The 15,447-nt window shown below is 34.5% G+C and overlaps 1 protein-coding gene across 1 annotated transcript; it reads left to right on the top strand.

Annotated features, from left to right (window-relative positions):
- Positions 1–1,830: 1,830 nt before the first annotated feature.
- On the top strand, positions 1,831–6,065 carry LOC140170658 (uncharacterized). The gene is made up of 4 exons (XM_072193913.1): positions 1,831–2,233; positions 3,126–3,524; positions 4,425–4,614; positions 4,836–6,065. Exons 1-4 carry the CDS (start codon positions 2,057–2,059, stop codon positions 5,036–5,038), a joined length of 969 nt encoding a protein of 322 aa, XP_072050014.1. The 5' UTR covers positions 1,831–2,056; the 3' UTR covers positions 5,039–6,065.
- Positions 6,066–15,447: the final 9,382 nt, after the last annotated feature.

Genomic DNA, 15,447 nt, shown 5'->3' with positions numbered 1-15,447 from the left:
ACAATTAAATCAATGAGAAGAAAAAACATTAAAAATATGTTCCCTGTTCTTAGTTCTGTTTAAATACGCACATTATTGGTAAATATCTTAATTTTGGGTATAAAAAAGTGTTATCCCAGCAAAATTGGACCTGGAATAATACTCATTTGCCATTTTTTCCTTGCCCCCCCCACTCCAGTATAAAGAAATCGACACGCCACTGAAAATGAACTGCACATGCTAATCTTCAATTAAGCCTTCATAAGTTTTTCCAACTTTTATGTTCACTATAACAGTATAAAAGATGTCCACCCCCTGCGTCGCTTACCATGCAGTCATATTTCACAAACATTGTGTCCCCTCCACCTTCAACTTCGGATTGACGCCCTGCTACCGAACTGTGACAGAGAGATGGATGTCCACTCTCTGCGTATGTCCCTCAATGCGTGCATCCCAAGATTTGTGTCACGTGACCCGGTTAGTTATGGTCTCTTTAAGGCGACGAAAAAAAGAAAACCTGTTCTACGGGCGGCCGGACCTTTCAAGTAGAGTCGGTCGGTCGGGCTTTTTTTTCTTTCTTTTTTTGGAAATGACCCCAAAAATCATCAAAATCTGTAAATATTTGCAATTTGGGAAAATACACAAAAAAAACATTGTTCCTGAAATTGTCGAAATTTGGGTCGGTATTCATTTGTACAGGAAATTTTTCCCCAATTTGTTCAATATCTGGGTCGGTCGGGCCCGTAGAACAGGGTTTTCTTTTTTCGTCGCCTTACAGAAACTTTTAGCACATCCCCTAGTATTCCTTTAATAGCCAAGCCTTACCCTGTAGAAGATATCCGTATCCCATTTATTTTATTTTTTTGATATCGGAAGATCCGAAAAAGTCAAGACGAAGAAGAATTTTTGACTTGGCACCCCCGGGATTCGACCTTTGCCCCCCGCATGCCAACCACACGATCACGGACCGGTTGCTACACGGGTTATTGCTGCCCGGCCAGTAATTCCGTGCGCATATAACACTTAGGGTGATTGCGTCATCGCAGACCCTGGTATGCATATGCATCGTGGTATTCTGTGGTATTTACGGGTGTTAGGGTTAATATATCTGGAACACCAAAATATAAGGTTTTTCTTAAAGAAATATGGTTTAAAGCAAACAAATAGCCTAAATCAAGCTGTTTCTTTTAACTTCCACTTCAATAAGCAGGACTCTTTCCCCCCTGTTGTGCCCCCACCCACCAGTAAAAACCCAAAATTACGAAAATTTCACCTTTTTGCGGTAATTTTGCGCACAATTTGTTGATTTTGCCCACCCCCCTGAAATTCACTTTGCCCCCTCAATACAACTAATGAATGGTGCCATAAGCTATACTCCAATGACTAGGTCTATACACTTTGTTGATTTCTTTTGATCCGATTTGATTTAGGTCAATGAAGTCAAGCTCAAAGTGTCGCCGAATATTCGAGCATGTATTTGCAGGCATAACCATGCTAACCCCGTGTGATATTCTTTACTTAACCAGTTAACATTAACTGATTACTTGATACCAACCAGTATGTCTTGCAACTACTTTCTCCTTGCCGTGTTCATCTTTCAATTTTTACTCTCCGGTTCTTTCGCGCAACCCGCGAATGTTTCTGTCGACGCCCAAGTCCTGATCATAGGAGCAGGTCCAGCTGGTCTTTTTGCTTCTGCGATTCTAAATGAAAACAATATTACTGACTACATCATAATAGACGGTGCCGATCATTTACGAGGTTATGTGAAGCAAATCACCTTCGGGGGAATAGAATTTGCTCCTGGATTCTTATGGGCGTACGGTACCGCTGCTTTTGATCGATTTGGTGTTCCTCATATCGTGAATCCGATTATTCATCGTATACAGTTTACACTGACGAAGGTGAAGATATCACACGTGTTGCCATCAAAAGAGAAAACAATCTCGATGAAGCTTTTGATTCCGTTACCGAGGCTACCATAGAAGACATCGAGGAAGGAGCGCGTCCTGATTTGTCACAAAAGGCAACGTTAGCTCGTGGTGGATGGATAGCTACTTCGGCAGTTGATAAAGTTATGGAATGGTTTAACTTTGACTTTGCTGAAGGGAGATCGGCTCGAGATACATCAACAATTCAACCATTTCGCCAAGAAGAACTAATTCCTGATGAATATTTCATTCTTGGAAGCTTAGATCCCACGGTGAAACCTCTAGAATCTATACTAACGGAAGAGCAAGTTCGCTTGAACCAGGTAAGTTGGTCACTTTCGTCTATAACTAGCTTTAGCTTTTGTAAATAAACCTCTATTATTAAAGTACAAGCCAGAATATATGACAATGTTGTATGGCAAATATTGGATTGTCAGTCATCAAATGACGCCTTTGGTAGAATAGAGGTCCACATTTTTATTCACATGATTGATCCCTCAATCACTTTGACCCTTTAGAAGGTACAATTCTAGCCATTAAGCCAAATCCCTTAGAAAAAAAAACCGATTCAGGTAGTAGAGACAAAAAGCTTAATTCTAATTAAAGAAAAATTATAACTAACTGTAATGACTCGTTACCTAGGCAACCATTCCGGGATGTACCAGTAGGTCAACATCAGTAGGATTTAATTGGCAATGACCTATTTTGATGTGTTACTTAAGCAAAAAGTCAATATAGGTGGTTCAAACTATTCTTTATTAGAGTTGTTGTACAGAAAGAGCTAATTGAGACCATTCTCATCAACATTGGAGTATTTTTCCATGTGGAGTTCTCTATTTAACCTTCGACCTTTTTCCGTACTCGTAGATATGTGAAATTATATATTATCTGAATCCTTCGATTTCTGATTTTGTTTGTACCACCAGTAGTATCTTTTAAAAAACCACTTTATCTGGCAAAACCAACCTACCTTGATCTGCCACCGGACTATATCATGGTATATGCTATGGTACATTCAATCGACAATCATTGTACAAGTGTACGGGAATTCCCCAGTGTTGTTTTTACAAAGAAAACAAACATTGCACATAGTCATAATCATGGAGCTATTATATCGATGGAGACACAGTAGATTACGTAACGCATAGTTCCTTTGTGCCGATTTGATTTGAGACACAAAGCTTAATTCTAATTCGCTCCTGTGTGTGTTTATAGCGTGTTACGGTCGTGAACCAAACTGAAGGGTACGTCAGGGCAGTCACAGAGGATGGTATCGAATACACAGGCAACTATGCAATTGTAACCAGCACCGTTGGGGTTATTCAAAATGGCGGCATAACATTTGATCCTCCTCTACCACCGTGGAAGTCCGAAGAGTTTTGTCGATTTCAAATGGGGACCATTGATCCAATCTTCCTCAAATTTGAAACCAAGTTTTGGGATGACACAGAGTTCATTTTGCATGCCAATGACAGACACGGATACTATCCAGCATTCTTGAATTTAGAAGCCGAAGGTCTTCACCCGCCTGGAACGAACATCTTGATTGGATTCCTGACGGGAGATGAGGCATATCGAGCAGAATTATTGACAGACGATGAAGTAAAAGCTGAGGTGAGTATTATATGGTTATGCATTTTTATCTTGGCTTATCTTGGGCTTGGATTCAAAGCCAAGTCAAGCCAAGCTAATTATGTCATTATGTCATTTAGTTCTGGTCTTGGAAGTATTTCGATCTTTGACCTTTGAACCGAAGTACGATACTTCTACACATGCATTTGGTTCGTCCTCATATATAGAACTGGTTCATGGTGTTGTCTCTTCTCTTGCAAATCTAAACTAGTTCCTTGACCCATCTTGCACTGAACAGAGACGAGGGGTCATTCTATCTAAATCACATCTTCGATCCTCTACTGAAGACCAACATTAGAGACAGGAGCACCTCCGGTAAAACAATAACATCGCGTATTTTGCTACTTGATTCGGCACGATGCGATTTTATTTTCCCAGGTGACAAAATGTACATAGACTTTTCTCTCGAAACACGCTATATGAGCACGGCGAGTGAGTGAGTGTTGACTTGTCACGCTATAATGAACTCGTTAGAATAGCCGGTAAGAATCACCCGAAGGAGGAAATGGCCAACATTTTTCACTTTTGAAATGCTCTCTTTTTCCATTCAATTCGGTATAACTTCGGGAATTAAAGTCGGATCGTGCCAAATGAGGTCTCGAAATACGCCAAAAAATTACCCATAAAATGATTATTTTATTTGTTACTTTAGGTTGTTTTTGTTTGTAGTGTTCGGATATTTTTGTGCGCAGTATATTTGGATGTTCTTGTAATTTGTATTTGTGACAGTTTTTACCAGTAACAAAGTGTAATAAATAAAATTAATTAAATCCCGGCTATAAATGCCAGATGCCCCTTACAAGCACTATAATATGATAGGCCCTAATTATTCAGACAGTTTTATAATGACAAATTGTATTTAATTACTTTTAACATTTGCAGATACTTGAAGTATTAAGAAACATGTACGGCGATGACAATGTACCAGACCCTGTGGAATTTTATATGTCCCGATTCGCTACGGATCCTCTTCTCTATGGTACCTTCCCTACTTGGCCAATAGGTATCGTTCCAATGGATGCCCAGATGCGCCTGAGAGCCAACGTTGGAAGGGTCTACTTCGCTCCTGCAGGTTAGTTCTGTATTATTTCATTTTAAATGTAATAGGCGTCACAAAATGGGCACGTCTACGAAGTACCACATCGACAGCTATATATGTCGATTATATTTGTGTGGTGAAAGTAGGATTGAACTGCTTTTGGTTTAAATAGTTTGCGTAATATTTTCTCTATTTTAACACTAAACTAAGTAAAGGCATCATAAAATGTAACGAAAATAATTTTGCCTCAACAGGTGCCGGTAGTGCTGAGTTCATTGGTATTTACAGAGGAAGTATTGCAGATGGTGAGGCGGCGGCAGAAGCAGTCATTGGGTGTCTTCTTGAGGGAGAGTGTGATGAGTATTCTCCTGCAGAACCGAAAGCTCCTCCTCTTTGTAGTGACGTCAAACCCTATAATCCAAATAAGCGTCGTAAGAACTTTAACGTGAGACCATAATCAACGGAGGAAAATCATTATTTTGTCGTATGCAAAATGCATGGTGTATGCGTGATATAATTTAACAAAATACTTTGATCCTTACAAGGGAGTAAAAGCCATATTAGTCTGGAAGCAAACTATTGTTTTATTGGCTTAGATGCTTTTGCCAGTTAAAGTGTTTTTCTTCGCTGATTATTATTCTATAGGTGGTACCAAATGAGATTATGGGGGTGTAGAATTGTCAACCCTGTGCAATTCAAGATTTCCAAGGTCAATGTTTATACAGGGGTCAAAATTTAAAACGCATACCAAAATATTCCTCTGTATAGTTTGACCAAGCCAAAAGGTCAAAGGTTAAATTTGAAGAGCCACAGGGGCTAAACTAGATCAAATGCTCCAATTTTGATGAAAATGTCTCAAATTGTTGACCCTGTTATCTAATAAAGAATAATTATAACCAACTGTAATGACTCGTTACCTAGGTAACCATTCAGAGAAGTACCTAAGCAAAAAGTCAATCTGGGTGGTTCAAACTATTCTTTATTAGAGTTGTAGAGTTACAGAAAGAACCAATTGAGACCATTTTTTGTCCAAATTGAAGCATTTTCCCATTTTAACCCCTATGGAGTACTCTATTTAACCTTTGACCTTTTTGCTCCTAACTATACAACGATATGTTGTAGACGTGTGAAACTATATATTTTCTGAATCCTTATTATGACGAGAGGAATACTTTGACATAGGTGTGGACAAAATCGGACACGTTTTTAATTTTGACCAGGGGTGACAATTTTATTCACCCTTCGATATCTGATTTTGTACCATCCGTAGAACAATACTCCACAAACAAAAACACTTTTAAAATCCCTTTCAGTTTGAACCCAGCGAAAGTGTAAAAAAATTAAAATTGTTTATAAATCGCTTAAAAGTGAAGGATAAGTCATTCAAATTGTAATTTGGTATTTTTGAAATGAAAAATTTGGTAAAAAACAAAGAAATTAGCAGTACTGATGAAATTGAAGCCCCATTCAAATAGATTGAGAAATGTAAAAAAAACGTAAAGCAATCTTTATGTTTATGAAGAAGAAAACAATAGACATTATATTCCTTCAGGAAACACACTGCTGTAAAACTTTAGAAAAACAGTGGAAACGAGAATGGTCAAGTAATATTGTTTTTAGTCATGGAACAAACGATAGTAAAGGTGTAGCTATTTTAGTAAATCCAACGATTACATGTGTGATAAGTGACTCGGAAGGAAGATTCATTTTAGCAAAAGTTAGTATCGAAAAAAAGCCTTTTACCTGTTAAATGTGTACGCTCCCAATAATGACAAAGATCAAGTCATCTTTTTGATCAGTTAAGGGGTACTACACCCATTGATTTTTTTTTGCATTTTTTGCATTTTGTGAAGAAATTACAAAAAAAATGGACAAAGTGGTATGCAAAATGAAGGGGCAAATCTTCTCGTTTTATTGGTGGTATCGGTATCAATGTAGCTTACATGCTTTTACAGATAGAAGCCAAAAGGAGGTACATCACTGATGATTTAAATTCACTTCATTTTGGAAAGCTTACTATCAACGGATTTCGTTAAAATTTTGGATATGTGTTGCTAACACATTAGGGAAATAAAGTTGATATGTAAAATGGGAATAAGTGGTTCCTGATTTCTTTTATGACTTCATGAACTTGGTGCTCCACAACTATCAAAAAAGGAACTGGTTAAAATGCTTCTATTTTCAATGTTGAGCTATATTTTGTATTTTTAACTTGCAACATTATTGCACTGAAACTTAATTAAGCCATAGGTAACAGGTTACAACAACCATACTACAGCAATGATGAAAAAAATTGTATTTCTTGTCACCTATACAACCATATTGGGTAGTTTTCCGTAAGCTTACCTTTTGTGATTTTGGTAACTATTTTGGTAACTATTTTACGGTGACCTAATAGCCTTTTCTTCTCCTAACAACTAATGACTATGCATCTATTGTATAAGTGTGTATTTAATTTATTCAGTGTTATATCATGGTAGGTATTTTGCATGCACCACTATAGATTTTCTATAGAGAGTATAACAAAGGATTTAATGTATTCTATTCATGTACCTACTTGAACATTTTGAAAAGAATAAATTATGGTTTGTTATGAAACACAGATCTGAGTTACTAGGTTACAGTAAACAAAAAATATATAGGGTTAAAATGACTTACTAAAATGGTTGAAAGTCACTTTATATGTAGATATATTTTATAAGTTAAGGACATGAGGTGATAAACATATATATGTACTTAATAAATTTGCAAGAAAAAAAAGAAGAGGGGTACTGATGAAAATCGGGGTATTATATCGCCTTAAGCAAATAATATAGAAAAACATGTAATTAAAGAATACTTGATTATATGAGGCGATATGAATTTAGCTATGGATATCACTTTGGATAGAAAATCTAAAAATAATACTATCAATGATGAGCATAAGAATGGCCAAATTTCCCTCAAACGTCTTCTTTTTAAAAACAATCTAATAGACATTTTTCGTACAAGAAACCCTACCAGAATAGCTTACACATGGTCATTTTGTGAAGAAATTACAAAAAAAAATTGGACAAAGTGGTATGCAAATTGAAGGGGCAAATCTTCTCCTTTTATTGGTGGCATCGGTATCAATGTAGCTTACATGCTTTTGAAGATAGAAGCCAAAAGGAGGTACATCACTGATGATTTAAATTCACTTCATTTTGGAAAGCTTACTATCAACGGATTTCGTTAAAATTTTGGATATGTGTTGCTAACACATTAGGGAAATAATGTTGATATGTAAAATGGGAATAAGTGGTCCCTGATTTCTTTTATGACTTCATGAACTTGGTGCTCCACAACTATCAAAAAACGAACCGGTTAAAATGCTTCTATTTTCAATGTCGAGCTATATTTTGTATAAGAACTTGCAACACTATGTCACTGAAACTTAATTAAGCCATAGGTAACAGGTTACCACAACCACACTACAGCAATGTTGAAAAAGATTGTATTTTTTGTCACCTATACCACCATATTAGGTAGTTTTCCGTAAGCTTACCTTTTGTGATTTTGGTAACTATTTTATATTTATTTGCCCAATCCAACTCAACTAGGCAATCTAAATTGTACTCACCATTTACATCCCAAGGTATTTCCATTTCCATTATATATCCAGTAACAGACAAAATATCAAAATTGATGCCTCATTATGACATGTATGATATCACAGACTATCACATGTATTCCAAATTGATGCCTGAATTTGACCTGAACCAATTGACCTATAACCTGACCTTTGATGACCTTATAGCCTTTTTTTAATCTCTTTTCCTAACTACATATTATAGAAGATACATACATGGTGTAGTATTAATTGTCTATGTGGAAGAGATTATTTAGGCCTATTTAATTTATTCAGAGTTATAATCAGTGAGTATATTTCTATAGATAGTATAACAAAGGATTTAATGTATTCTATTCATGTATTCTACTTGGACATGTTCAATAGAATAAATTATGGTTTGTTATGAAACACACATCTCAGTTACCAGGATACAGTAAACAAAAAAATATATAGGGCTAAAATGATTTTCTAAAATGGTTTAAAACCACTTTTTATGTAGAGATATTTTATAAGTTCAGGACATGAGATGATGAACATATTTATATACTTTATAAATTTGCAACAAAAAAAAGAAGATGGGTACTGATGAAAATCGGGGTATTAAATCGCCTTAAAATGAATATAGTAGATTGTAATATTGTACCAAGTATTATGTCCGATCACCAAACAATTATTATGAAGATTTCTTTGAGTGATACCGAGCCTCGTGGGCCGGGTTTTTGGAAGTTCAATAATAGTCTTCTAGAAGATGTTAATTATCATAATTTAATTAAAAGTGTCATTTTAGATGTTAAACGTGAATATGCTAACTTAAATGATCAACAATTTTGGGAATTTATGAAGTTCAAATTACGTATGGAAACCATATCATATTCAACCACAAAAAATCGAGAAAGAAATGCACGTGAAAGATCTTTGAATAAAAGATTAATTGATCTTGAAGAAAAGATAAATAATGAACTTCAAGAAGAAATTGTACACGAGTATGCCGAAGTGAAGAAAAACTTAGAGGAAATATATAAATACAAAGTTAATGGTAGTATTGTGAGATCAAGAGACAGGTATTATGATGAAGGAGAAAAAAGCTCTAAAAAACTTGGAAAAATGAAATGTTTCAAAAAAGGGAATTGATGAATTACTTGTAAATAATGTCCTTAAAACAACATCAAAAGATATTCTTGGTGAAATCAAAGTCTTTTATGAAGATCTTTTCTCAAGTAAACAAGATGGTGAAGGTTATGAAGATATTGAGGAATATTTAAATCAAATTGAGATGCCAAAGCTTTCTCCACAACAGCAAGAGCTCTGTGAAAAGCGTTTGACTTTGGACGAATGTTACAAAACCTTAAAAGATATGTCTAAAAATAAATCGGGAGTGATGGGTTCTCTAGTGAGTTTTACCTATGTTTCTGGGATTTGCTTGGAAATATTTTAGTTGACTCTTTAAATTTTGGTTACGTAAAGGGTCAACTTTCAACAACGCAATCACAAGCAATAATTTCTCTTCTACCTAAGCCTGGAAAAGATCCAAAGCTTATCAAAAATTGGCGTCCAATATCATTATTAAATATCGATTACAAAATAGGTACAAAGGCAATTGCTAAACGAATGGAAGGTGTACTACCAAGTAGTATAGGTAATCATCAAACAGTCAAAGGTAGATATATTGGAGAAAACATTCGTTTAGTTGAAGATATTCTGCAGTACACAAATGATAACCACATTCCTGGTATGTTACTTTTTGCCGATTTGGAGAAAGCTTTTGATTCTGTTGAATGGAGTTTTCTTATGGCAACCTTGAAAAAATTTAATTTTGGTCCAAACCTGCTTTCATGGGTAAAATGTTTTTATTCAAATATTAAAAGTTGTGTAATAAATAAGGGGTTTTCTACTGGTTGGTTTGATCTGACACGAGGTGTTCGTCAAGGATGCCCGTTATCAACAGCATTATTCGTGTGTGTGATAGAAATGTTGGATTTAATAACTTTGAAATGTAAGGATATTAATGGCATAGAACTCCCAAGTGGGGTGGAGCTTAAGTGCTCCTTTTTTGCACATGATGCAACCTTTTTTCTATCCGATTCAAAATCTGTGGATAATCTTGTAAGAGAAATTGATAAGTTTGGAAAGTTGTCTGGTTTGAAGATAAATTTGGAGAAAACAGAATTGATGAAGATAGGAAGTCTTAGAAACTGTAATGATTATGTTTATGGTATTAAACCAACTAAGGAACCTGTAAAAATATTGGGCTTATTTGTTGGTTATGATAGTAAAAAATGTAATGAGTATAATATTCAACCAAGACTCACAAAATTAAAGGACAAATTAGATATTTGGAGACAAAGAGATCTAACACTTAGAGGAAAGGTCTTATTAGTAAAAAGTATTGGTATTTCACAAATGACTTATTTAATGTCCACAGATTGTGTGAATGGAAATGTGTTATCTGATGTTCAAAAGATACTGTATAACTTCTTATGGAATGGAAAACCAGAAAAAATCAAACGGTCTGTTTTAATTGCCCCAAAAGAAAGCGGAGGAATAGAGATGGTAAATGTATTCAATACAGACAAAGCTTTAAAGATAATGTGGCTAAAAAGATTTTTGAGTGAAAGTTATGCACCGTGGAAAGATGTCCCAAATTATTTCTTTAATGAAATGGGAGGTCTGGAGTTCCTGTTACAATGTAATGTTGATGCTTTTGTTTTTCCTACCAATTTCCCCCAGTTTTACAAAGAAGTCATTTTAAGCTGGCAAAGTTTTAAACAATGTAATAACAAAGAAACAATCAATTTGGAAGATGTATTGCATATGCCACTAAGTTATAACAAGTTGTTTTCAAAAGATGTAAACAAGTCTCTTAATAGAGCTCGAACAAGACTAAGGATGACAAAGATTAAAGATATATTAGATGATAAAGGTTCATTTTATTCATACGAAAAGCTTTGTGAAAAATATGGGCGATGTATTGATTTTGTAACATATTACGGCGTTATAAGTAGTTTACCAAGGGAATGGAAATTAGAAATAAAGAAACTTTCTGAAACAGATATTGGAAAACTTAAAAGTATTGAAAAAAACATTTCGTTTAAAGTAAAGAAGTTAACAACTCGTGATGTCTCTAAACAATTTAACATGTCACAATCAACAAAACCAGTAAATCAGAATTATTATGATCGTTTGTTTGATCATGTGGGTAATCTAAATTTGGAATACATTTGGACATTACAGAATGAGATTTTTTCAATATAAAATCCTTCATCGAATTATTCCAAGCAATAGTTATTTAAAACTTATTAATCTGAAAGAGAACGAAAAGTGTCATTTATGTCAAAATAAAGAAACAATTGATCACATGTTCTGGGAATGCCATCAAATAAACTCTTTTTGGAAGGAGATAGAGACATGGTTAAATGGAAAGATACAGACTCGAATACATCTAAGTTACAAAAATATAATTTTGGGACTGGAAGGACATTTAAGGTTCAAAGTGCTAAACTATATTATTCTGAGTGCTAAGTATTATTTATTTAGGAACAGGTTTTCAAATGAGAAACCATACATCGCCACATTTTTACATTTTCTAAGTAAAAAAATTGAAGAAGAAAAAGGTTGTTTTCAAAGAATAAATAAATTGAATATCTTTCGTATGAAATGGGAAGGTTTTGTGTAAAGAAAATAATGTAATAACAAAGTAATTATATATAATATAAATATAACGTATTATATAACGTATATTGTCTTTCTCATGTACCCACGGACAAACAAAGTATTTGAACGAATTTAAAAATTTAAAAATATGCATAATATTGTATTGTTCTAGTCATGTAAGAGATGCTTTTGTATTTGTGTTGTTTTTATTCTTTCTTTCTATCTTTTTTTTTTCTCAAGTTATTTGTCTTGTGTCCTGTTTAATATTAAAGCAAAATGAATAAAAAAACCTGTAGGCCTACTCGTGGTTAAGCGTTGTAGACCTGTGTTGAAAAAAAAAGAAGAAAAAAAAAGACTTGCTCTAAATTATTTTACCAGGCGATTGCGCGTTTAATTTTGGTGTTCAGCAGGTCTAATACGCCACTGAGTGTTCCTTTTGCCCTGCACATTGCACAGCAATTTCATGATTTTCGTGTTTTATGTTACAATGGTAAGTAGGTGAACTTGGGTACCTCCCGATGGCTTTGTTCTTGACACAATTCCTTCTACTACACATTCCAGAAAAATACAGAACTAATGTTTTGGATTTAAAAAATATTATCCGGATTTACCAAATGCAACATAGCTTCATCCTAATCCTTTAGGTAGTCCTAACTGGCAATAAAAGTCAAATTTATATATTTGGTCAATTTTTGGATATAAGGGCCCAAAACATGCATTTTAGGGTGTTTTTCGACCTTTTTCGTATTCTGTGACAATCAGGCCCAAAGACTTGAACAAAGACTAATTTAAAGTTATGCCTTGTAATTTTTGGAAAACACATTTTCCAATCTTTTTCATAACCAAAAATAAGATATAATATTGAGCTAACTCTTACCCTATACTCAAGATTTTGAATGTTTAGACTTGTGCCAAGTCTTAGAATTACCATTCTACCTCAAATTGCAAAAAATATTAAAAGTTTACTTTTTTTGCCAGTTAGGACTAACTAAAGGATTAGGATTTAGCTATGTTTCATTTAGCAAAACAGGATAATATATTTTTAATTAAAAAAATAGTGCTGTATTTTTCTAGAATGGGGAGTAGAATCTGTGTATAGAAATTCAATTTCTGTAAATAATATTCAATGGGACCGAAAAGGTATCGAAAAGGTTAATGCCGACGATGCCTGACATTCCAGAAAACAATCCAGCAACATAATACATTCACGCACTTGATATTTTAACAATCAATTTCATTCGAACAATTTTGAATAGTTTAATAGTATAATTATGTCTACATGATCGCGTGATCTGAAGAAAATGTAAAATATAACATGAAACTAAGAATATCAGAAATATAAATCTTAAAATATACTGACGATTAGGCTTTGGAGCCTCGATTTACGAAGGGTTGGTTACAATTCCACGTCTTACCTAAATAATGGGATGAAAATTTGATATAAAAAGGTCCATTCATTTAATCAAGTGGGTAACATTTACAGCAAATACTATGGGTAGATAATACAATTTAGTAGAAACTAAACAAAGTCACGAGATAAAACAAACATTTTTATTGATATCTTTTATAATTTATCAGGTTTTTTTTTTATTTTCAAAGCTCAAAAAAAAGAATAAAGCATAGAACCTTACACAAAAGTAAAATGGGCGAAAATCATTCACGCAGTTAAAAAGAGAAGTAAACAAACATGTCATTACAATGGTCAGGTATTTTAAAATAATAATAAATAAATAAAAGAATAAGTTCATGAATTATAGATATTGATGAACAGTTAACTATAAGAACTGCCAAGAGATAGTCCAGATGACCAATTGACTATAAGAACTGTCAAGAGATATTCCAGATGACCAATTGACTATAAGAACGGTCAAGAGATATTCCAGATGACCAATTGACTGTAAGAACTGTCAAGAGATAGTCCAGATGACCATTTGACTATAAGAACTGTCAAAAGATATTCCAGATGACTAATTGACTATAAGAACTGTCAAGAGATATTCCAGATGAACAATTGACTATAAGAACTGTCAAGAGATATTCCAGATGACCAATTGACTATAAGAACTGTCAAGAAATATTCCAGATGACCAATTGACTATAAGAACTGTCAAGAGATATTCCAGATGACCAATTGACTATAAGAACTGTCAAGAGATATTCCAGATGACCAATTGACTGTAAAAACTGTCAAGAGATAGTCCAGATGACCAATTGACTATAAGAACTGTCAAGAGATAGTCCAGATGACCAATTGACTATAAGAACTGTCAAGAGATATTCCAGAGGACCAATTGACTATAAGAACTGTCAAGAGATATTCCAGATGACCAATTGACTATAAGAACTGTCAAGAGATAGTCCAGATGACCAATTGACTATAAGATTTGTCAAGAGATATTCCAGATGACCAATTGACAATAAGAACTGTCAAGAGATATTCCAGATGACCAATTGACTATAAGTACTGTCAAGAGATATTCCAGATGACCAATTGACTATAAGAACTGCCAAGAGATAGTCCAGATGACCAATTGACTATAAGAACTGCCAAGAGATAGTCCAGATGACCAATTGACTATAACAACTGCCAAGAGATATTCCAGATGACCAATTGACTATAAGAACTGTCAAGAGATATTCCAGATGACCAATTGACTATAAGAACTGACAAGAGATATTCCAGATGAACAATTTACTATAAGAACTGTCAAGAGATATTCCAGATGACCAATTGACTATAAGAACTGCCAAGAGATAGTCCAGATGGCCAATTGACTCTAATAACTGCCAAGAGATATTCCAGATGACCAATTGACTATTAGAACTGTCAAGAGATATTCCAGATCAATATTTCATTTTTTTAATCCATGACAATTTTTTATTCCTTCCTTTCAGCAATTATTTACATTTTTGTAAATTTATACGAAGCAATCAAAAGAATCATGTGCTGAAATTTACATAAATAAGATACTTATCTTATGAATAACTATGAAGACTCGTCTCACCTATTTAATGTCAAATTTAATTTGTACATGGCAAAGTGACATCGCCCCGATATCTTCATAGTAGAAATCGCCATGGTAGGTTGAATCCACAGCCACCCATGCCCATTTTATTCGGACCTTATGAGATGCATATTATTAGCGAAGTGACCTGACTAAGGCTTCTGACAAGACGGGGTAATTGATTTCTCGCTGTGTGAGCAAGCTTGTATACGACATTGCGGTCAATGGTTTTACTGTCTCCACTTGAGTGAGTGCCGCTATAGCCTGCTGCGCGCTGTAGTCCATACATGACCAACGCAATATAAAATTGAGAGTTCAAAGCGCACGGCCAATTTTCAAAGCGCACGCTAACGACTATAATATCTGTACAACACGTATTTTCAAGTGTATGAGACCACATCTGGTTTCTTGAGAAAAATTCATTTACGGGAGATATTCATCATTTTCGAACCCAGTATCCGAAGATTTTCGTCTGATATCAAAATCGTGCATAGCAATTCACGTGTATCGATCCCGTGTATTCATTTTAATGTCCCTGCTGCACCAAATAATTATTAGCCAGGCGATGTCGGTGTACATGGTTCTCTGGTAAATCGTGATAAAGATCTCATATTAGAT

The sequence above is a fragment of the Amphiura filiformis genome, chromosome 15, assembly GCF_039555335.1.
Source record: "Amphiura filiformis chromosome 15, Afil_fr2py, whole genome shotgun sequence".
In the NCBI taxonomy this organism is placed as follows: Eukaryota; Metazoa; Echinodermata; class Ophiuroidea; order Amphilepidida; family Amphiuridae; genus Amphiura; species Amphiura filiformis.
This window is presented reverse-complemented; position numbering and strand designations above follow the sequence as displayed.